This window comes from Amphiprion ocellaris, chromosome 4 (genome assembly GCF_022539595.1).
Source record: "Amphiprion ocellaris isolate individual 3 ecotype Okinawa chromosome 4, ASM2253959v1, whole genome shotgun sequence".
NCBI lineage: Eukaryota > Metazoa > Chordata > Actinopteri > Pomacentridae > Amphiprion > Amphiprion ocellaris.
Genome location: NC_072769.1, coordinates 35,258,173 through 35,281,773, shown reverse-complemented (window position 1 = coordinate 35,281,773; position 23,601 = coordinate 35,258,173). Strand labels below are relative to the sequence as shown.

At 38.5% G+C, this 23,601-nt stretch overlaps 1 protein-coding gene across 7 annotated transcripts in view; it reads right to left on the bottom strand.

The window, feature by feature from the left end:
* The window catches only part of sh3pxd2aa (SH3 and PX domains 2Aa), a 141,952-nt gene that overhangs the window by 43,143 nt on the left and 75,208 nt on the right, over positions 1 to 23,601 (bottom strand). For 4 of the 7 annotated variants that reach the window (XM_035958058.2, XM_023292082.3, XM_023292078.3 and 1 more), the window contains exons 7-8: positions 15,561 to 15,605; positions 9,289 to 9,417 (exon numbers count right to left, since the gene is read on the bottom strand). In XM_035958058.2, coding sequence (XP_035813951.1) covers positions 9,289 to 9,417; positions 15,561 to 15,605 — 174 coding nt within the window. The remainder of the gene's footprint in view (positions 1 to 9,288; positions 9,418 to 15,560; positions 15,606 to 23,601) is intronic. The other 3 variants (XM_023292083.3, XM_023292080.3, XM_023292081.3) reach the window with 1 other exon arrangement.

The following is a 23,601-nucleotide window of genomic DNA, read 5'->3' as shown; positions in this document are numbered from 1 at the left end:
TTCATCGCCACCTATTTGGATAATCGATTATTCGATACGAGCAGTTTATTTTAAGAAAAAGTCTTCTTAAATGTGTATGTTTTCTTGTTTGTTTTCACCTTTATGAAAGTCAACTGAATATCTCCGTCCGTTGATAAAACAAAACATTTCAGGACGTCTTATATGTCAAAGAATGGATCAATCAATTGAGAAAAGAATTGACAGAATAATCGACAATGAAAAAAATCCTTAGTTGCAGCTCCAGTTTTCAGTCAGTTAACAAATCAGTTCAGCTGTGTATGTTGTTGTGTATTTGTTATGTTGTATGAGAACTTTATGAGATTCATCCCATTTGTATGTTAAAATCTGTTTATAATCAGAAATGTAGAGCTCAAGTATCACATACAGTAGAATACTGCATGTTCTTACTTTGCTATTTGCATATTACTACTGCAACAGTGAAGTAAAAGTCGTAAGTTAATGCATGAGTTTAAAGATTGAAATGTTTTTCACTTTCACATCTTCTGTTCATCAGAAAGAAGGAAACATTTTTACAACCACCTTTCAAACGTGAAACCAGCAAAAAATAATTTTTTTAAGTTTGACATTTTTTTAATTTGCTATTATTTTACAATTTTCTTGCTTCATAAAATTAGAGTTAAAAACTTTCAAATTTACTTGTTAACACTAAAAAAAAACTGTCAAAACTACATCACATCTACCTGAAAAATCTGAATTTAAAAAAAACAGTAATTTGTTCTTTAACAACATTTGATTGTAGAATTACACTTTTTAAAAATTGTATTAAAATCAGCAAAACATATTATTTTATAGATATTAGCTGTTTGTTGAAAGAAAAGGTATATATTAAGGATTAAAAAATCATTTTACAGATTTTCTCTGTTTTGTTGAATTATAGAAAATCTGAGAAAAAAGCAGTTTATATGTTGACAGTAAAAAAAAGAAAGAAAAACCAGAGACATAATATGTCTCAATAAAAAAAATCTGTATTTTTACAAGGAGATAATTGATTCTTAGCATTTGACTGTAAAATTACAATATTTTAAATTTTATTTAAATCAGCAAATTAATTCATAAATTCACAGATATTTGCTGTTATTTGAAATGAAATCATATATATTAAGGATTTAAAATTGGTAAATTGTTAATTATCAAAAAGCATTAATTTGCACAATGACTGTAAAAAAACAAACAAAAACAACCAAAACAGGCCACAATTATGAATAATGTCAACATAAAAAAATCTGTATATTTACAAATACTAATTTGTCAAGTCACATTGGGTAACCATTAAATTGTTGTACTGTAGTAAAGGGGGGGAAACGTACTTTTACAGATATTTGCTGTTATTTTCACAGTATTTTAGTTATTTAACATTACAGTATTCCACAGTTTTTTTAACATCATTTTTCTGGGACATTGCTGCCAGATTTTCACTTTTCTTTTCCATTTTTTTTCAATTTTGAAGGAGATGAATGTTTTATATTCAGCAGATTGATTTTTGGTAAAGAATCATTTGAAGACATTTCGAAGCGTCTCTCAAAGTTAAAATGAGGAACATGAGAAGGTTCCAAACACTTTTCTTCCTAGATGGACGGAGCCGACTTCAACGTTTGGGCTCTTTACGACGCTCTTGGATGGAAGCGTTACATCCCAGTTAGAAGCTTGTGTTACTGTTTGAAGTTTCCATAAAACACGGAGGTCTTGTTACTGATCCTGACTTGTTACAGGTGAAAGCGGATATCTGGCGGCGAGACTTTGAATAAGCAGCGTTGACTAAACCTCACGCTCAGATAAACCCCTGCACAGACTCTGCATACGGAGCCTCCAGCTCTAATATCCTGCTCTAACAAACGCTGTGTGCTGAAACCTTCATCATGCTCATTAAAGACAACAGAATTCCCAGAAATGCAAAGTCTGTCGGGTTTATTCTGCTTTTCTGTGTTTGCTGCTGTTGTGCACCTGAAGTTGATTCTGTGACCAAACACCTCCACGATCCAAAGATCATCTACAGCAGGGGTGTCAAACATACGGCACACGGGCCAAAACCAGCCATCAAAGTGTAAAGATTACAGAGAAGACATTAACTGCAAATTGTAAATTTGTAAAACTGTAAATTTATAATAAATTCTAAACCATGACAAGTGTTGTTGACAAGTTGTTTTTTGTCATTTTGTGTCTCATTTTTGCACTATTTTGTCTCGTTTTTGTTGTTTTTTTGTCTTTTTTCATCATTTGGCTCTTGAATTTATTGTTTTGTTTCTGTTTTTTGGCATTTTGTGTTTCCTTTTTGTCTCGCTTGTGTTTTTTGTCTTATTTTTGTCATTCTGTTTAGCTTTATTCGTTGTTTTGTGTGTTGTTTATGTCATTTGTTTTTTTGTCATTTTGTTTCTCGCTTTTGTCATTCATTTGTCTCATTTTTGTTATTAGTCAATTTTTTTGTAGTTTTGTAACTTTTTTGACTAATTTCTTGTCTCTTTTTTGTTTTGTTTCGTGTCGCTTGTCTCATTTTTGTAATATTTTACCTTGTTTTTGCTGTTCTTTTGTCTTTTTTTGTCTGACTTTTATCGTTTCAATTAAAGTAAAATACTATATCATTCAATTTCAGATAACTGCAAATGTTCCTTTGTAGACAGTCTGTGATCTGTAAGTTGTAATGTGTAAATGATAAACTGAGGCAGAATATTGCTGAAATTGAATTTATTTTTCTAAATAAATTTCAGGTTGTTCATAATGTTTTGTAAAAAAAAGATGATTCCTTAAATGTAAACAATTTTGCACTAAAACAAAGGAAATATTTGGAGTTGTGGTTATTTACTGGTTACTATGCTGTGATTTTACTGGTCTGGATCAAATTGGGCTGAATGTGAACTAAATCTGATAATCTAAGAGGTGACTGAAACTCTTTCCACTGCCTGAGGGTGAACTTAGCTAATGCGGCTAAGCTAAGGTGTTGTGTGAATGATATCAGAACATCTCCTGGATCAACGCCTCCTGCCTGATTGATGCTGGCTGTCGGTGCTAATTCTCGCCTCCAGCTTCCCCTGTGAACTCTGTCCAAAGAAGCCTTTTCTGATCCACAACATCTTTAGCGCTACACCTTGATTAGAGTCTGCATTAGACAGCCTGAGGCCATGTTGAGCCAGCTTCTATGAAAAAACGTTTAAAGCTCCCTCCAGACGAGGCTTTTAAAGGGAAACACCACATTTTTATGGCTCAATTCAGCAATATTTTCCTGTATTCTCATTAGAGCACTTCTAGTATTTTTTTAAACTGTAAATTCTTACAAGGGAGACATGAAAACCCTCAGCCTACAGTTTCCAAACAGCCCTAAGGAGCAGGCGGTTCAACATACTGGTGATTTCAGCAGAACTTAACTCATCAATGCTGGAATTTAGACGTCTTTCAAGACGTTGTCCAGCTGCTGCATCACGCAAATGCTGTAATTATTTCACAGCCTCGAGCTAAGGCTCAACCTAAGCTACCAGCAGCTTGTAGTGCGATGAGGTGTTCTGAAAGCACATTTCAGGTTTTGTCCTCATGCAACTGGTGTGACAAGCTTTTGGAAAGGTCCCGACTGAACCCTGCCAGCCTCAGCAGATCTCCGGAGGAAGGTGTGGTGGGAAACTGTAGCCAGAGCTCAAAACTAGCATCGACTCTTCCCTCTCAAACAGCATTTTAGCAACTGACACATAACCTAGAGATGTCTTTAATGTTCCATGTACAGCAATTTATGACCCAAGTCCAGAAAAACATGCCACTTTCCAAAACAGAGGACTATCGGGAAACACGGCGGGAGGTCGGACTCCACATGAGGTGCAGAGTGAAGTCCACAGAGAGGTGAGCAAAACTGTCTAATCTCTTTAAACCAACTGTGACAAAATGCTCCTGAAACTTGGCAGCCAAAGAGCAGCGAGATATTTGGGAAAATGTCTTCTCCGGCTGGTGCTGTGGCTCGGTGCGGCACACTAACCCAAAGGATCCTGTTTGCAGTTTAGAGTCGACGTCCTCCTGCAGGATCCATTAGTCTGGGCAGATGAAACAGGGAAAAAAATAGATTTTTCCCCCACATATATTCTCTCTTTTCTGTCACTGTGGCCGCAAAATGGAAGAAGAGTCGCCGGAATTTACAGTTGTTTCTCTGAGATGATATCAGAAAATGGAAGGAAGGGAAAAACATCTGTACAATCAAGTTTTTTTCTTTTATAAGATTATAAATAGAAAACAGAAAATAAAAAGATAAAAGGAGTCGCCGCCTGCATCAAATCACTGCTGAGTCCAACAATAAAAACACAAACTGTGCTACAACAGGCCAAACACTAAATTTACTGTTCAGACTTTTGGCTGAGTTTGCTCACCTATTCCAATCCATGCTGACAGTAAAAGGCCTGATCCAGAACAAACTTTGTTGAAAGCTGGTCTGTGCAGCAGAGACCTGATCAGAAATAGACTCCAACAGACTCAACGATAACTCAGCCAAAAAAGCAATCAACCTGTGGACTCATAAAGGCCTGTTGACATGACGCAGGATGGATTTTAACTTTATGGATCTGACAGACGTGTGAGATGAATTATAAGGACTTCAGTGATCCTTTAACCTGAAGCACTGTTTGAAAGGCTTATTATTTTTAAAAAGCAATCAACATTTTATCATTTATTAGAGCCAGAAACTGTTAAAACTGAAAAAAAAATCCAGATTTTCAACTTTATAACAGCCCTCAACTAATCATCTGCCAGGAAAATTATCCAAATCTAAGCTTATATTAAATTAAATGAACTTACTATATTACACATCTCATTTGGAAATTTGTCAGAAATAAAGCATTTGCAGTAAACAGATTTTGCAAAACTCTAAAAAAAATTGGACTCTTTTCTGTAACTGTTAAGTTATTCATGGCTCATTTGCAAAAAAAAGGGTTACAGGACAAAAATTGTGAGACTTTCCTGTGTTTGCATAGAGCAGATAGGAGAAAAGTAGATAAACATATTTAGTAAAATATCTATGATGTGAAGCGCTCCCATTTTTTTAGTGCTGGTAACAGCTGTGGGCACTTGGAACAATGTTGTACATGTGGATTCCAGTTGTTCTGTGCATATTCAAAGAAATTCAATGTTTGCTTTTCTTTTTATAAAACTTATGGCATTCTAAGTGCATCATGCTGCTCAGAATACACACTTTTTCCAATATCTGTAAAAATAAATGATCAAGAAACTCAACATTTGTTTATGTCTTTGTGATTTTTGTCATTCTACACAGAAGACATTTCTGAGTTCTCTCTCATTCTACATGGTTGTTCTCTTTCCATCGAGATGCAGGACTTTATATTGCAGTGAAAAATGAGTCCACAGTGAAAAAAACATGACAGCTTGGGGTTCAGAGGGATACAAATGTCCCTCTAGCGCCACCACGAGGGTGACATCTGTGGTTTTCAATGAAACGTCCAAACACTGACTGGATTGAGTGCCATGAAATTTGCCACAGCTATGTGGGGCCCCCAGAGGATGAATCCTAAATTCTGTGGTGATCCTTTGACCTTTCTTTTAGCACCACTGTAAAGTCAAAGCTTTCAGCTGTGTGGTGGAATATCTCAACATCTGCATGACAGAGTGGCGCAAAATATGACTGATTGGTGTCACGTTTTTCTTTAGGACTGAATTTTCAAAGTCATCAGTTCTGTTATATTCAGGATTTTGGTTTATGGCTTAATATGCACTAAAGTAATAGTAGAGCTGCGGTCAGTCAAATAAAATCTTGGTAAACTGAAATTGTATCTATTCTTCAACTAATCGACCAACTGCAGGTCTGTATATGAACTAAATGTTCCACAGAGCACTGAGGGACTCCACCTGCAGCTGAAATGAATTCTAACTGCATAAAGCTAATTTTTACAGCATATTACATCATTGTAACCTGGTTATTTCATACTGAAATGATAAGAACTGAACATGTTCGTATGATTTTCAAAAATATATCAACTGATGACGCAGCACAAGAACTATTGAGGAATGAAACACAGACAAGTTAGCTGTTGCTTTTGGATGATCTACAAGTTGGTTGTTGAGCTGTGATGCACAAACTGTAAAGTTTACACTCAACTTTTTGAACAAAATGCAGAAACATAACTTCTTCAACAGGGTGTTAATTAGTTTGGAGCAGACTTTGTTTAGTAAATGTTAAATAAGTTCAGTTGGGGTAGTTTAAAGTTGTGAAAACCCTTGAGTGTTCTCAGGTAGTCTGTTCCTGGAAGGCTGCACATGTGGTGCTTTTTTCCTCATGAAAGTAACACAAGTTACACTGAGAAGACAATTAGGTTGGATAGGAGCATATCGAACAACCAACTAACCAATTAAAGTCGTGCAATGAGCAACGTTAAACCTCCAGAGAAGAATTTGGATGAACAGTTGACCTGGACACTAGAGTCCGACTAACATTCTCATTCCAATCAGCCTCAGCTGCACTGCACATGCTAAAATAGTAAACATTATAATGTAAATGCTTAAACTGGGATTATGTTCCCTTATATGGACCAGTGGGGACAACACAGATGCATTTTTGGTCTTATTCTGGCACTTTCTTGTTCGCTTGAAGACCACATTTTAAAGACACATTCATATATGCTTATTAGTTCTATTTTTATACTGTACTTAGATTTCTTAATGCTCTTTTTTATTGTAAATACCAACAATTTTGCACCTTTATTGAAAATATCAGCAATTTTTTGCACCTTTCCTTTCTTTCTTGAATGCAGCATGTGTGAGCTATCAAATACCTTGAATTTCCCCAGGAGGATGAATAAAGTATCAATCTGGTAATTCAGCATCTACGTACTGAAGGTTTCTGCACTACTGCAACCAGGAAATATTTTGCGGTATTTAAGGTTAGAGGTTTCCACACTAGAGTTGGAAGACGAAGATAATTCAAAGAGGGTTGTGAGATGATTAACGGAGGTGGGAAAACTAAGTTTTGTTGTAGAAATGTATATTAATTGTATCACCTTTTAATAATCATAGTTTGTTTGTGAATGCAAACAGTGGAACTGGTAACGTCTTACACACATCTTCTTTAATGGGTGTCACGTACCCAAAACATTGGGAACAACCAGTTTAATCGAACTTACAATAACTTGAAAAATAACCTGGAAATGTAGCTGTATCACAGTTTGTTCAGTTCACACTGTGCATTTACTGCATATATCATACATTATTCATATTGTTTATCAGTACGTGTACGCCTACATTTATCTATTTTTATATTAACATCTAGAGCTGCGATATTTATCTAGACCAAACAGACAATAACACAGAACTGTCACAGTGGTTACATCTTGTATATATCTGCGTTTTTTTGCCTCAGGAATAGATTTGACGGTAAGAGTTCATCTGGCAAATTGTCAATCACAGAAAAAAGAAGTAAATATGCCTTTAAAAACTTGCATCTTAACCTTCTGTTTCTACCAGGAGAGCTCAGAATTTCGATTGGTCTAACAGGTCTGTGGCTTATTAACCACAATGACCTTTTCCTCTCCGTCTCCTTCACATCGCCGCCTCCCCTCAGTCCAACACACCATATAATTTAACTGGTCACATATGCAGATTTATTTTCTCCAGCTGGGACATTCCTCTCTCCAGACGCTCACGGTTCCCATGTCCGAGGAGGGACCACAGGGAGAAAACCAGGACAGCGTCCCAGACGAGGCCTGAATTCGGCCGACCCCCACAACTGAATCGCTGCATAAATCTCGCTTTACTAGATAGTAGCTACTAAACTCCACAACAAAAAACCACCCACACAAAGTGACCCGCACACACACTGATCGTAGGGTTTAACCGGCTTATTGGTGCTATACAGTGGAGCAGCCGAGGCTTGACTCGTAAGGCCAATAACTTCTCACAGGGGCAAAAAAACAACATCCGACTCTGCCGTTGAACCCATGATTATGTCAGGTCAAGCCTGCAGACACGTTAAAAAAAAAGTGTTGAAATAAATAACAGTGTCTTTAATGTACGACAGCATCTGTGCTCAACGTGTGGAGAGAGAAAACCGGATAAATTTCCTGGAGAGGATTAAAAGACATCGTGGCACAGAATATACGCTCTAATTAACAGACGGACTGTCAGAAAACTTAGGGAGGGAATAAAACGTGCACAGAGCAGAAGGCTGCAGCGAAGCCTTTTAAAGCAGAATAAAGGGGGGTTGTGGGATATTATACGAGCACTCAGACATGTTTGTCTTGGCATCTCGTTCAAGTGATGTCATCATCATCATCATCATCATCACCACCGTCGCGGCTGTTCCACTTCAGATGACGGCAGCACTCGCTTCCAGAGAAACTGCTCACACAGCTTCTAAGTGCTTCAATCAATATTAAATGTTCAGAACGGAGCCTTCAGACGGAGGGAGGCCCGGAGAGCAGATGCTGTCAGGCCGGATATGAAGAAACGGGGATCACAGAGGGAGATTACAGCACAGCTCGGGCACACATGAATATTCATCAAACAAAACACTCAATGATGCAAGCCCTTAGCACCAAAGATACCCAGCAATCAAAGTCGAGCGAGAAGACTCGAGTCTGAGAGCTGACGGGAGCGCTTGACATTTCCAAACTTCAAAAAAACAGAGAGGAAATGAAGACGTCCACGATCGACCAAGAGCCACATCACAAAAGAAATCATCTCCCAAACCTCACTTTACAATTATCTCATTTCTGCTGACGGGGGTCGAATCAGGAAATGAACTCAAGAAGCTGGTTACAACTGACTCATTAAGGCGCATAATCAGTCAAAGATGCTCGGGTCGAGATAAACTCGGACAGAATCAGCCTGAAGATAACGGCAACGACTTGTGGTGTTGTGCCAAAGTTTCTGCTGAGCTCTGTTGAGTTGTGCAAGCTGCTGGCTGTCAGAAAATGAGATCCAGCTCTGGGGTTTTGCTCAACAGAATTTCAACAAGGGTGGTGAAAATTGGGACTTATGATGCAGAACACTATCGAGCTGGTTGTTGCTGCTAAAACTATCCTTAAATTCCCTACTTTTTACCTCATGTTGCCACAACAGTGACTGACTTTTGCGAGCCGGGCTGCACCTCCAGGTGGTGCCGAACCCCCAGCTGGGAGATTAGGAGTGAGTACATATAAAGAGGTTGGGAAAAAAAGGTAATAAACTGAGGAGTTGTTGGTCAAAGAGGCGTTGCGAGCAAGAAACAAACTAGATGTCAACCAGCTATTGGAAGATGCCACATTTTGAAGCTACTTTGCAACATTTGAAAGTAAAAATAGTTTGTAAACTCACCACTCTCGCTCTTCTCGATCACGTCCACAGTCTCGCCGGCCTTGAGGCTGATCTCCGAGTTCTCCTGCCTCTCGTAGTTGGCCACGGCCACATACTGCTCCAGCACCATGGGCTCCGAGCTGTCGATCCCTGAGGGGAAGAAACAGGCTGTGAGCCACCTGCCCGCTGTGGCGCCCCGCGAACGCCCGCTGCACCCAACCACACCGCTGCTGCTGCTGTGCACCCGGTACGCCGCCATCGGCCAACCCCCGCGCCCTGCCGCCGCCGCCGCCGTGCCTCCCCGACCAATCAGAACGCGACCTCACGACTAGGCTGCATAGTCCCAAACGTCTGGCCATATAGCTGCTTCGACCTCGACTGAGGAGCATCAAAACAGAGGAAGGGGAAGCGTTTGCAGCGGCTGCATGTCGCTCCTACAGAGGATCCATGACCGAGGTTAAAGCAGGAAAAGACAGACGGGGGGAAGAAAGAGGAGCTGCTAACGGTCTGAGAGCGAATGAGTGGAAGAATGGTGAAGTTTCCCTGTGGAAAATCAACAGTGTGGTTGAGAGGAAAGGCCTCCCCTCCCCAGTCGTTGGACGGGGAGTCGGGGGGGCAGCAAACACACCAATCATGGTAGTCGGCACTGCTGGCCTTAAATAGAAACATATGAGTGGACTGCAGAGAGGAGCAGGGAAGGAGGCTGGGTCCATGTTTATGTGAAACAAAAGAAGAAAGAGTTGGGGTTAGGCCACTTTGTTTTCCCTCTAATGTTTAACCTCTTACATGCCAGCAGTGATTTCATTCACTCATGTGCTGCACATCTGACCTGAGCGGCTTGTTTGGCCGCAGAGGGACGAACCACATTCAGAGGAATTTTCTGCAGAAGAACGCCTTCCATCCTGGGCTGTGCAGCAGTTTCTGATCACAATAAATCAGCCCGTGATCAGAAACGGAACATTAAAGAGCCCAGATTCTGCTTTTTTAGGTTTCTTCCTTTCAGTGTTTAATCCCACTGCCTTGTTGTGTGTATAAAAATTCTGCAAACGTACAAATTCCGTGTTAAATGGAGTTATTCTTTCCAGAAAACTATGCTCCTTACTTAACCAAAACACTTCATTTCAAGTCCAGACTTTTCTTTTGTCACTTATCTATGTCACCATGTAACACATTTACATAACTTCTGCTAGAAAGCTACTTTGGTCTTCAAACAAATGATGAGCAGCTTCCTCACAGTCCACAGTTATCTATGGAAAGCGGAAAGTGCCATAATTTTCTTCTATTTGCATGCAATTTGATATAAAATGCTTCTTTTTATGCAGCCCAAATATTACAAGGAAAGCGCAGCTATTTTTTTTTAGGATTTGGCGGCATGAAAAGCAGTGCTATAATCAAAATTCCGGAAAAAGCAGAGTTTTTTGGGATTTTAGTGCGGTGAAAAGCTACATTTAGCCAGCATTTGACTATGTAAAAAGCAGCATTGTAACCAAAGTGCTGAAAAAGTGCCCTTCTTTTGGCTTTTGACAGCGTAAAAAGCACTGTTGTAATGAGAGCGACATAAAAAGTGATATTTTTTGGGTTTTGGTGGTGTAAAAGCAGCGTTTTGCCAGCTTTTTGAAGTGCTGAAAGTGCCATTGTGATTAGAGTGCTGTAAAAAAGCAGCACATTTTGAGCTTTTGGTGGCATAAAAAGCAGTTGTTTGCCAGTTTTTGATGCTGTAGAAAGAGGTGTTCGACTAGAAAGTCGTAGAAAGTGGCATTTTTCAGCTTTTGATAGTGTAAAAGCTGTGTTGTAATTAGAACAGTGGCAAAAACAGTACTTTTCCAGTGCTATGCCAGATTTTAACAGCATGAAAAGCAAAAAGCGCATTTTTATTTGAATCATGTGCAAACAGGGGCGAACTATAATAATTATTGATATAATTCCCCACTTTTCTGTTAGCACTAGTCTGTCCACATACTTTCAGACATCTGGAGTTAGTAACTACACCTTCTTTGGTCAGATCAGCTGACCAATCAGAGCTGACAGAGTTTTTTTTAGGAGGGGAGCCTGAAAGAAACAGAAGCTAAAATGAAACGTTTTAGATAAAAGAGGAGCTGCTGAAAGTATGAGACGAAATTGTGTACTTTGATTACTAAAGCATGTACATATATTGCAGTAGACCCCACACAGGATATGGGCTCTTTAATTCAGTAAGTACAAATAAATAGATGCTATGTGGCCAAACAACTGTGATAAAACAAGAACAGCCATCAACCTGTCTTTTGACGCTCTTCTGTTGATGGTCAGTCAGGAATTTCCAAAAAGCTAATGGAAGAAGCATCTCCACGTGTGTTATTTAGAACATCTTGGATCTCCGTTAGCAGCAGCAGACACAGCGGAAGACCTCTGAGGTATTTTTGTGGGAACTATTATTGGATGTGATTAACACACAGGAAGGAAAAATGGTCAAACCAGAGAACATGCAGTGGACAGATGATCCTGTTGAGTTGGCTGTATGAAGTTAGGTGGGCAGAGGGTGGCTAACAGCTGGCTAGCTGCAGACACAAGACACGACCTGGCTACATGCTACGTGTAAAAAGCAGAAATTAAGATTCCAAACACAGGGAAAAAGCAGTAGTGATGCAATAATTACTGCAGCTGAAACAAAGAATTAAGTAAACTCAAATCTCTCAGTTTTCATGGCTGCATCTGACAAAGTAAATTCTCTGCATACAGCCACCTTTTCGTAGCAGTAGAGCCTGAATTTTAGTGTCGCTGTGCATGCCTTGTATGATTCCATTTCCTTAGCTTTACCCAACCAACACCTTCTGGTCTCCTCTCTGCTCTGTGGAAACACTGCCTGCAGTTCAATCTGAAAACTCTGAATTTCTGTTGCAACACTTCTGGTTGCAGCTAAATGATTTAAGGCTTTTGAGTTGCAAAAGAGGACAGCATAACTTTTTGTTTTTAATTTTTGAACGAGACATGTAGAATAAAGTGACTTTGATGAAATGTCAGGGTTTTTGGCTTAGATTTGGTTAATTGTTCTACATGAGTAGTTCAGGAATCATCACAAATGTCAAAACCTGAAGACTCTTTCTATTTTCAGTGTGTAAGTGTGTTAAATGTTTTCATTTTAGCACTTAAAAAAAGATAACATGCCTTTAAAAACAAGCAAGTTGTTTTCTGTGCAGTTCACAAGAAAGTTTCCCTCCTGATACTGAAATAAACACACGATGAGAGCAGAATAGGAGCATTACAGCACTAATCTTAACAGTGGACTTGTATTATCTTTATGGCAGTAAAACAGGTACACTCATGCACTCAAGCAGGCTGGATAAATTAAAAGCAGGCTACAGCATTTGCGTAGTGTTTAAAACACAATTAAGCATCTCTACTTGTTGGCAGGGAGCTCCAGGGAACAGGGAATGCTCATAACCTTCCTTCCCTACCGGGTTGAGGCTGAGTATTTCGTTCTGTCTTCAGGAGGCGAAATAAAGAAAAGGAACAAACTGTGGAGGACGTAAGCAGCCTATGTGCAGGAAGCCATCAAAGCCAGCCTGAGGTAATAAAGCTGCACAGATCCAGCTATTTAACAGCTTTATGCTGCGGTAATGGCAACCACGCCTTGCTGAGAAATACCATGAATCCTAAAGACCTGTTACGTTCTGCCTTTCATATTCCAATAGTGTGACTGCAAGACATTTCAAATCATGGGCGTGCTCACAGGTTTTTCTCCAACATCCACACAAACATCTCCTGTCTGTTTAAATTACAGTTCAAACAACATTAGCCAAACAGTCGTCAGATGTCAAAATGTGCACTTAAAACAGCAGGAGAAAATATTCTAAGCTGGGAGGTTTATTTGCAATGCAGAAATGTGTAATTCTGCTTCTTCTACTGTCTTGACTCGTACTTTTTATGCACCCAAAGTTGAGTGAGCCCATGGACAGCGATCAAAACAAATGATTTGACGTCTTACTTCAGTCTCAGACTCTTCATGTCTGAAAAAGCACTTATTTCTTACTCCCTACCCTCTATTAGGGATCAATTATGGGCCCAGTCAATTATCAATGCCAAATATTTGGTATTTTTAGATTCTTAGTATCGTTATTTTTATTGGCCGATTAACGCAAAATAAAGAAATGTCCACCTTTGGCTCTTACTCAGCAGGACTCTCTCTCTCTGCCGTCACTTTATGGTCTGAATTAATGTCCACAGTTCTATCTGATTGGCTGTTAAAGGTCATAAGTAACAGCCAATCACAACTACTGTTTACACATAGACAGAAAGTGTATTTGCTGAGCAGAGCAGCTGAAGTAGGGGTGTGTGATACTGCAAGATTTGGTATCGATCCAATACCAATTAAATACAAGGCCAGAATCACTGTTACCGATATCGATACTCCAGACTAACATTTTCAGTAGTTGGTAGGTTTTGAACAAAGGCTAGGTGCTGTATATGGACCAGATCTGGAATGAGGATGGGGTTGTAAATGCTCACAGGGTCTAAGAATCAGACTAATTCCTGGGTAGGTTTTCTGTGGGTCAGGAGGAAGAATCTAGGCTGCCGATGAAATCACAATGTGAGGGGTAACCTCGTTAAACAGTATTAACTTTTGGTCAATATTTGTGCAATACTTCTGTCACTGCAAAAGGAAATGCTCTTTTAAGAAGCATTTTTACATAGATTTTTTTTGCATAGAGTTACTTCTGTAAAGGAAAATGAATATGATCTTTTTAAAAAAATTCCCCCATGGTTATTGTCTTTGATAATTAAGCGCGACAGACGTTGTCAGTTGGTTGCGCCTACCTGGTCCCACCTGGTTACAGGTGAACACCTCATCAGCTGAACATTTGCCTATCAACAGACATGCATTTATCAATGTTCCCTGAACGCCTCACAGTGCAGAGTGCGGTAGATGCTGCTCAGTGGTGTAAGAGTAAAGATTACTCTGAAAAGAGTGAGATGAAGTGCTCTCATTTCAGATTAGTCCAAAATGAAAGCGACTCGTTTTATCCAAAGGTGTTGTTTTCTATGAGCGTAGAAAACAGCGCAGGTAAGTGTGCTACGTCTTTTAAGAGCGGAGCACATTTTTAAATAAATATATTATCAATACCAATGCTGGTATCGATATTATCGATATTTGGATCGATCCACCCACCTCTAGTTGGAAGGTGAGGCAGGAGACAATGCTGAAGGTGGATAAACACAGCAGTGTTCACCACAACAGTCCTAGTGTTACACAGAAAGACACAACATTTCACTTGTAAGTGTTAACAAGTGGTGAAGCCAGAACTTATTCTACTGTTAGCACTAGGCTATGACTGTTGCGAAGACATTAGCTGTGCCTTTTAGCCTGCAGCTCACGCTATATGAAGTATTGTCACATCTTCATCAAGTCAGATTAACTTTACTCTGTTTTATCTAACAGACAGACAACTGATCAACCTCCAAAAACTGAACAAGAAGCGCAGCCATCAACACAACTCAGGACATTAGCTGCTTTCACAGTGGCTAAGGATACGCTAAACGGATGCAGCCACAGATTAACCTGAAAGAGTCTGCAAAATAATTAATAGTTTTGTTAAAGTTATGGATCTTAGTGGGAAATAAAAGTGACAGAAAAGAAAAAGATGAATAAAACAGGGAAGCTGGCGCCCCTGTAGCAGGCGACCCATAAATAGGGGCTATAGTCCCCAACGCTGCGGTCATGGGTTCAAGTCCGACCCTGCCTCATCTCTCTCTTCACTGTGCACTAAAATAAAGGCAAAAAGGCCAAAAAATAACTGAGAAGCAGACGTAACTGCAGGAGACGAACTTATGGATTTCAGTCAATCGATCTCACAGTAAACAGAAGAGCATCATAGTGTCATATGATGCTCAAATGTCATCATTACTGTTTCTATTCGACATATTCAGGTACAGTAATCACTATTAAAAAAGAAGCCTAGTTATGAATGACAGCTTCCTGCTATTATACACATTCTCTTTGATGCAATGCACGATGGTACATACTGTTGGTTAGTGACCATCGGCTCTACACTACTTTTTCCGGAGCATTGTGGGATACTCTTATATAGGGTGTAACAAAGTCCATGTTTTGGCCAGAGATGGATGGACGGACTGCAGAGAGAGTGGAGAAGTTGAATCTGAGCAGATGGTCTGAAGGAAGACAGGCTGCATGCAAAGCAGATGTCGAGAGCGAACTCAAGTGTGAAAAGAAATAAACTAAAAAAAAAACCACCAAAAGGAGGGATGCAGCTGGCGTGTTGCATATTCAACATGTTGACATAGACACACAAGGCTACCTGAGGCCTCTTTCCTCGGGCTGTCTGTAAAGCCGTACATCCACACTGCAGACAGAAAGAAAGGAGAGGAGGAAGGGAAGAAGAAGCAGAAAAGAGATTATTCAGTTTGACAGCATGCAGAAGCAACAGAGCACACCTTCATCACACCCACTGAAATAGGAGAGAGGAGTGGCAGAGATAGATTCCTGAGTGTTTTCTTTCATGCTAAGTGAGTAAAGTATATCTGAGGACAAGTAACTGACCAATGTTCACTCTACTCTTTCCTCGATGCCCTTCTTTCTTCTACCTCTTCCATCACTATGAGGACCTCCTGGAATGTCTGAGAAGGGCGTCAGCCTCCTCTAAAGTCATTCCTGTCTCCCCACCAACCCCTTGTTCTCAAAAAAAACATCAACCCCCGACCAGGAAATTAAACTCCATGCATCAGAGGAGACAGTCACAGGGGAAGGCTGCAGCAGATACAGCTACTGTGGTATTTGTCCAAAAAGTCATGATGTGAAGGTTGATTTGAGACCTATAAGGGTAAAATAATGTCTTGGTGTGAGTCCGCATTAAAACTGCAGAGAAACAGACAATAATATAAACAGGAATGTCCATCCTCATGTACTCCTGCTTGGTTTTAAATTTGTGTTTCATACCATGTATGTATCAACACAACTCCTAGAGACCAAAATCTCTCAGTGCAACTAAACATCCTTATTGGTTGCATCAGTGAGTCTGACATTTAGCTGATCTATATGTGTGGCAGGTGGATAAAATCACTCCGTTTCAGTGTCATTAAACACTAAAACTCTATATTTTAATGTTTTCCAAAAAATTTTTTGGTCACAAACCTGTCTGAGCTGCTTCAGTAACTGAGTGGAGACTAGAAACTTCTCTGAATAACCATCTACTATTGACGAACTGCATGTGAGGCATTTAGGGAACATCTGTAAATTGCAGCATCTATCGATATGCATTGCAAAATTCTTATTATATCTTTTTGTCTATCTAGGTATGCATCTACATTGTAAAAAAATATAAAAAATGAATGAATAAATAAATGGTAAAAATCTTTAAACAACGGTGTCAGAAAAAGTACAATGGAAATCTGTAATGGTAAAAAAAAAAATTAAAAGGATGAAAAAAGGCAAATATCTGTAGTGTTGAGATTTTTAGCAAATAAATACAGTAAAATAATGTAATTTATACATACAAATACAATCAAATATTGCAAAAGAAAAAACTACCATTTGTAGAAATACAGATTTTTGATGTAGACATTATTTACAATTTTGTGCAGTTTGGTTTATAATTAACATGTACATTCATATATTTTGTGATTTTACTTATTGTCTGTAATTTATCTGTACAATAACACTTAAAAATATTTACCATTTCTTGATACCTAATATACATAATTGTTCTTTCAAATAATAGCAAATATTTGCAAAACAATTAGCCAGAATGTAGCACAACATGGAAATGCTCTGTATGATGCAAAGACTGATTTGCATGAAATCCAAACCAAAAATCTATTTAGGACAGATGGATAAAAGAAATGTTCGAAATGGTTTACATTCAGAAAGTTCTTCACTGTAAGTCAGTCATTTTCCAACTTTTTGAAATTATATCTTATATTCTAAGCAGATGCATTCCTCTACAAAACCATCCCAGTCACTCTAAAATGATTTATACTTTCCAAACAGAGTTACTGGTGAAATTTTTATTTATATATATATATATATATATATATATATATATATATATATATATATATATATATATATATATATATATATATATATATATATATATATATATATATATATATATATATATCACAATTTATCCAATAAACTAACCTTGTTCTGTGACAAGGGCATGGTCATTAAATCTAACACTGATTATAACAAAGTTGAGAGGAGATTACTTGACGAACTGTAAGTATTAAATCATTCTTATTTAAAAGAACAGGTTAAATAAACAAACAAACAAAAAATGGATCCGGTTGAACACTTAAAATGTGTTATTTGGCATCAAAAGGTGGTAAATCCTTAGTTGTACCTACATTATATTTGGTGCATGTAAATAAAGTAGAGCCCTAATACATGAAGGCATTAAAAACAGAAAAGTTTACAGACATAATTTTGATATTTTTTGCCAAAACTCAGGTAATTTAGTAGCACCAATATTGTAAATAAACAAACCTATCCCTGCACAATTTATCATAGAAATATCTTTGGTAAAATCATAGGAGATCATTGAAAGCAGCATACAGAAATGTGCATTCTATCTTCATCCGATCTAGACTTTCTTCGGTGGAATCATCCTTTACATTCAGGTATTTTATTGTCTTGCTTGTCTTTGAGCTACAGAACATCAGGAACATGTCACTGTTTCTGTCTGTTCACTTCAATATACATCTTTGCAAAGTTGAACTCAAATAAAAAGGAAAACAACCATGTTTTTGAATGGAACTTTTAAGTTTATTTTCCGCTCAAACTGAAGCTTTACTGCCTCCAGCGAGCGCATCGTGTTTTATCGCTGCGGGGTTAAAGAAAACATTAAAAACTGGTGGAAAATGTTCAAAAATTGACATTTTTCAACCTGACAGCAGGGATGTTTGCTAAATAATCCACTTATCTTCTGAAGAGAACAAGTTTTTACACTTTACGAGCTGCTACTAGGCAGACAGCTCCCCTCCGTCGACTCACGTGAGATAATAAAAGCCAAATCCCTCCTGGCGATCCTGCAGAGCCTCGGGAGCTTTACTGGATAGATGTTGGCCCCAGAGGGAGGGATACGAGCTGGTCTCGGGTCAGCTCGGGTCAGATCCTGCACACTAACGCCCCACCACGGTTATTACCCACCGCCTGCTCTCAAAGTAGCTCCACATCTGACTGATATTAACTCTCCTCTCTGGTCCTGCCTTCATACAAACACAACCATTCGGATGCTTAATTCCTTTCAGGTTTTTTCTGATGATGCCACAGAGCAGCAGAAGCAGCAGTGTTTTCTCTGTCCCTTCGCTGCTGAGGGTAATTTTCCTACAATCCTGACCCCAAACGTCTACATTACCCTGCAATTAAGGGCCCGAGGACGGTGAGAAATGACAGATTTGAGGTCAGTTTCTTTGTGTTTGGGTTGGAGGGCTTTAAAAGCCATCTATCTTGTTTTTGTATCGACTTAGCAGATTGTATTGGAAAAGAAAAGCTCCTTTTGCTGACAACATCACACACAAACCACAGTCAATCAGCAGGGAGGCAGGAGTCTGCAGATACTCTTCACAATGACTGAAGTTTAATAAAAAAAGTCCCCTTATTTAGGTAAAAAGTCCCTATATTTACTATTATTAACAGTCACTGTGCACTGTGGAAGTATTTATCTACAGTATCAACTATATCCATAAACACAGTAAAAAAAAAAAAATTTAAAGTCATTTTACAGTCAAATGTTGTAAAGTACCATTCATAAAAATCCAAAGTTTGGGATTTTTGATGTCTACTTTACTAATAGTTTTGACCTGTTTGTTTTTTCTAATGGCTACCATGTAAATTAGTACATTTTTCAGTGATTTTACTGGATATTATCTGAAATTTACAAAACAGGGAAATCTGTAAAACAGTAAATTGTTTTAAAAAAATTACGGTTAAAAAAAACTTTTGTTCTTATTGTTTTTACATGTGAAAATCTCTTTTATTAGACATTAGACACTTTCCATTATCATACAGCACTTATTAGACAGAATAGATTTATTATTATATGTAATTTACATTTTTTTTCAGTGTGGATTTTGTCTATATTATTATAGTAATAGGACATTTTGTTGTTTCGATACATGTAACTATCATCCATTAAGCCATAAAAAATAATAATTATAAAACACAATCTAATATAAAAAACGGCCAGAAATTGCATTTGAATTAAGGAAAGCTACCATGTTTTTATGAGGTGCTATTTTCTGATGTCCCAACTGTCAAAATAATAATTAAAAAAAAAAACCAAACTGACAGCTTTTTAACTTTTTGAGGAAAAAATTTCCAGTGTGCAGCTCCTCATGCTACACAAGACGACACAGTCAGGAGTTTAAACGATAAACAGGAACCAGCGACAAATTGCAGGTAACCAGAATTGATCCTTGTGAAAAAGCACAGCGGCAGAAAACTGCTGCAGCAGTAACAATGTCAAACCACAGCAGAAGCTAACCGGTATCGATACGACGTTTAGGAAGAAACCCTGAGACAAACTGTTTATCTCTGACTGCGACACCAACGTCTGCAGTGACAAATGAGGTTTGTGTGCAAACAGGGAGGCGATGGGAGGCAGAGGGGAGGCAGTGAAGGACTCATGGCAGCAAACTGCAGCCGTTAGCGATGACAAACTCCGGCTGAGACAATGACACGATGTGGGAGCTCAGTTTAATTCACATCAGGCCACATCTGCTCCACAATGAGCTCTGTCACTTCAGTCCTCCCCCTTTTACCTTCAGCCCGACTCACCTCAGCCTCCAGATAAACAGAAGAAGATAAACAGAAAGAAAGAGATAATTCTAATTTTTGGGACTAAATTGATCCTCACATTTCTATTACTTCAACAGCGATGTGATTATTATTGCTGCAATAAAGAGCTTGTCTCTGTAGAGAAAAAGCTACTTCTGCTAACTGAGTGTGGTTTGTTGGTTGAACATAATTTCATCAGATGTTGTCTAAACTTAAAAACAGTGCTGCAAACCTTTGTGTAATTTGTTTTATTGACTGTATCATTATAATGTTGGTAATTACATCAACTTATTATTGTGTGTCGTTTAAACTCGGCTTTCTGTGTTAGTTAATTTAAAACCAAAACTGAAGTTGATGCAACCAAATAAAATTGACTTGAGTTCAGGGTTTCAAGTCTCCTTCTGTAAATACTGGAGCAACTTATATTTTTGAATTTGCAAACTTAAAAACTTGTCTTGTCCTCCAACCATCAGACAATTAACAATACTTTGATTATAAATTAAAAGCTGCTTCCGCTTACTCAGTGAACATAAAGTTGTCTAAACTTCAAAACATTGATGCAAACTGTTAACTTTTATGTTGGGCCTAACAATATTTTTTAGAGTGTAGGATTACATAATAAACACAATGAGTACTGAAGCAGATGAGGAAAAAGCAGCACAAAGAAAACACCATAAATACAGACATGGATCATTATGAACACAGCAGCCACAAGGTTTAATCTACATTATGCAAATAAAAACTCCAACATTAAAGTTCTTTGTGAGATTGTAGAGGAAATGTGACCCCTTCCCTTCATGTAGGAGACATAGTTCCATCAGTTTCCAGTCACAAAAACAACGCAGACGTCATGTAGCAGCTCAGACATCTAAAAACAGTCAGACACGCTTCGGCCACACTGACTGACTTCATGTAAGTTGAGGTCGTAGCAGAGATCAGTGGGTCAGTGGAGCTTCGTCCAACGTCCCAAAGATTTAGGCTGCTGACACACTGACGGAGCAGCGGCCACCTGTTTCACAGCATAACGCACAAAATCACAAGCCGGCTGATCCGCAATCAGCTTCCACGAAACCAAACCAGGAATGTGGACGTAATTAAATTGGAGCTCTCTCCCTCTGCTCGGGGGCTTCAACGAACTGATTCGTCGCTGTGCTTTCAGTCTAAAAATAAACATCACTTTCATGAGCGGTTTACTGAGAGGAACTGACCTGACTCAGAACTTTCATGAATGAGGTAAAAATCAAGAGGCTGCAACGTATGAGCTGCTGATTCAGAAACATCAAGACAGAGGCGTCTTTTGGGGCCAGACAATCATATTCTCCATTAACCGCCAGCTATTTCCTGCTTTCTCTCCTCAATAATTCATCAGAGGTATGAATGAGAGTTCCCACCATTTCCACCTAAACAAACAGCCTCCCTGATGCATATATTAGTGACTCACATGTGCCAATGCTTTTGTTAAGCAGCTATTCTGCAGCTAATTCCCTCTAAGAGCCATACATTTACTAAGATGGCTAATGGGGCTAAAGATCCCTCACAGTGGATGAATAGTCTTAAAGCAAACAGGACGGATCAGTTCACGTGTTGGAAACAGCAGAAAAACGTCCAGGACCTGCATATGTTTAACCTAATATCGTTTGTAGAATCCAATGGTAGCACTACAGCTTTAGATTACCTCTAAATTAGATCCCTGTGCATTTGTGACCCCCAGTAAAACCATGAAAGAAGCTGCTATAATATTAATAATATGCCAAACAATGCCTAAGACAAGGGTGGTTCTTGCTTCTTCCACACTGGGTCTTGTTTTACTCACAAAATGAGTTCAAAAAACACTAAATCCATTGTGGAAGATGTGATTCGATCCATATGTATTCCATTACAGTTCGAATTGTCACCTAGTGGAGAAATTTTGTGCTCACAAATACATTTTCAGTATAAACTGATGCAGAAAAAGGACAAACTGCAGCATAAGGTTCCATCAGAATGCAGCACTTGCAGGAGATTTCTCAGAGGAGGACACGCCTCCCCTAATATTCAAATGAAAAATACATCTATGGACCATGCAGTTCATAAGCAAACCAAACACCACTGAAGCTAAAAACATTGTTAAATATGTCTGTTTTGACATCCCTAAGAACCGCAGATTTAGATTTCAGGTGGTGACCTGAGAGAGAATTTCACATATTCATTCAAATATTGAGAACATGTCCATTTGTTCCTGCGCAATTAAAGATATTTGGAAAAAATGTTTATGTACAGATGCCAAAGTGCCACTGAGAGGGGTGAATCTTTGTTCTTCAGCAAATCAGACTGATCTGAATGTGCAAAAAGTTGAGCAGGAATCTTGCTAAAAGTCATGTGAGTGTTTGAAGCCCATTTAGAATAACTTAGACATTTAAAGAGAGAGACAAACAGAAGACACAAAAGAGGCCAGAAGAGTAAATGATGCCTGTATGTGTGTTCAATCAGCAGGAATTATATTAACCAAAAAAAATTATGTTGGAGTATAAAAATTAGAAAGCAACATAGAATGTTGCCTGACGCATAAATTCTGTGTTTCTTTTACACAAATAAAAACATTTCCACTTTAAACTGTTGCAGAGAAAATAGAAATCGGTACAGAAAGAAAGTGTTTTATGCTGAAAATTTCCTCGTTTCTCCCCTAATATCCAAACGTAACTAACCTCTATGGACAATGTGGATCATAATAAAACCAAACAGAGCTAAAAACGTGTGATACAAAAAGCTTCACCCATCTGAAAACAGCCTTAAATACAGCTAATCTGAAATCCAAAGAATCCCTAAAGAGGATTCATCTCAATTTCTAGAACATGTGCACTTGTCCCACCCCAATAAAAACACAAAAAAGAAGTACTTTTATTTTGAAAAAGCACTGTAATATTCATAGATGCAACAACTGAATGTGCAAAAAGTTTTGAACACGAGCAGAAATCTTGCTGAAATACATGTGAGCTTTTAAAATCAAGGAGTTTCTAAAAATATCCCAATTAATTCATTATCCCTTGATGCAAAAGGTGCCACGTGGACATTTAAAGAGGTTCCATGAAGTCAAATGATGCCTGTATGTGAGTGTTGAACCAGCAGGGATCAGAATGTGGAACAGAATATGTGAGAATCTCACTGCACTGGTTTGCATTATATTGTGAACTGTCACCTGGGGCCAGAATTTTGTGTCTTTTTACACATAATTTAAGACATTTCCACTTTAAATTTATCAAAAAAATGTCACAAATTGGTACGTACAGATTCACCAGAATGCAGAAAATGAGGTCTCACAATTCCCCCTGCATGATGTATCACTCCCCTTCTAATCAAAAAAATAACCCATGCAAAAATAACAGCACATATTTCTAAAACCCCGCCCTGGACTGAGAGACAAGCCTTCATCCAGGAGGACACTACATTTCAAACACACCCCAAAAACACAGCAAGTAAACACACTGACAGCACACAGACCGACACACAGCAGCATGACGTCTCCTCTGTGGAGCAACAAGTCGACGGAGACAGAAGGTTTAAAGCAAGGATCATGAAGAAAA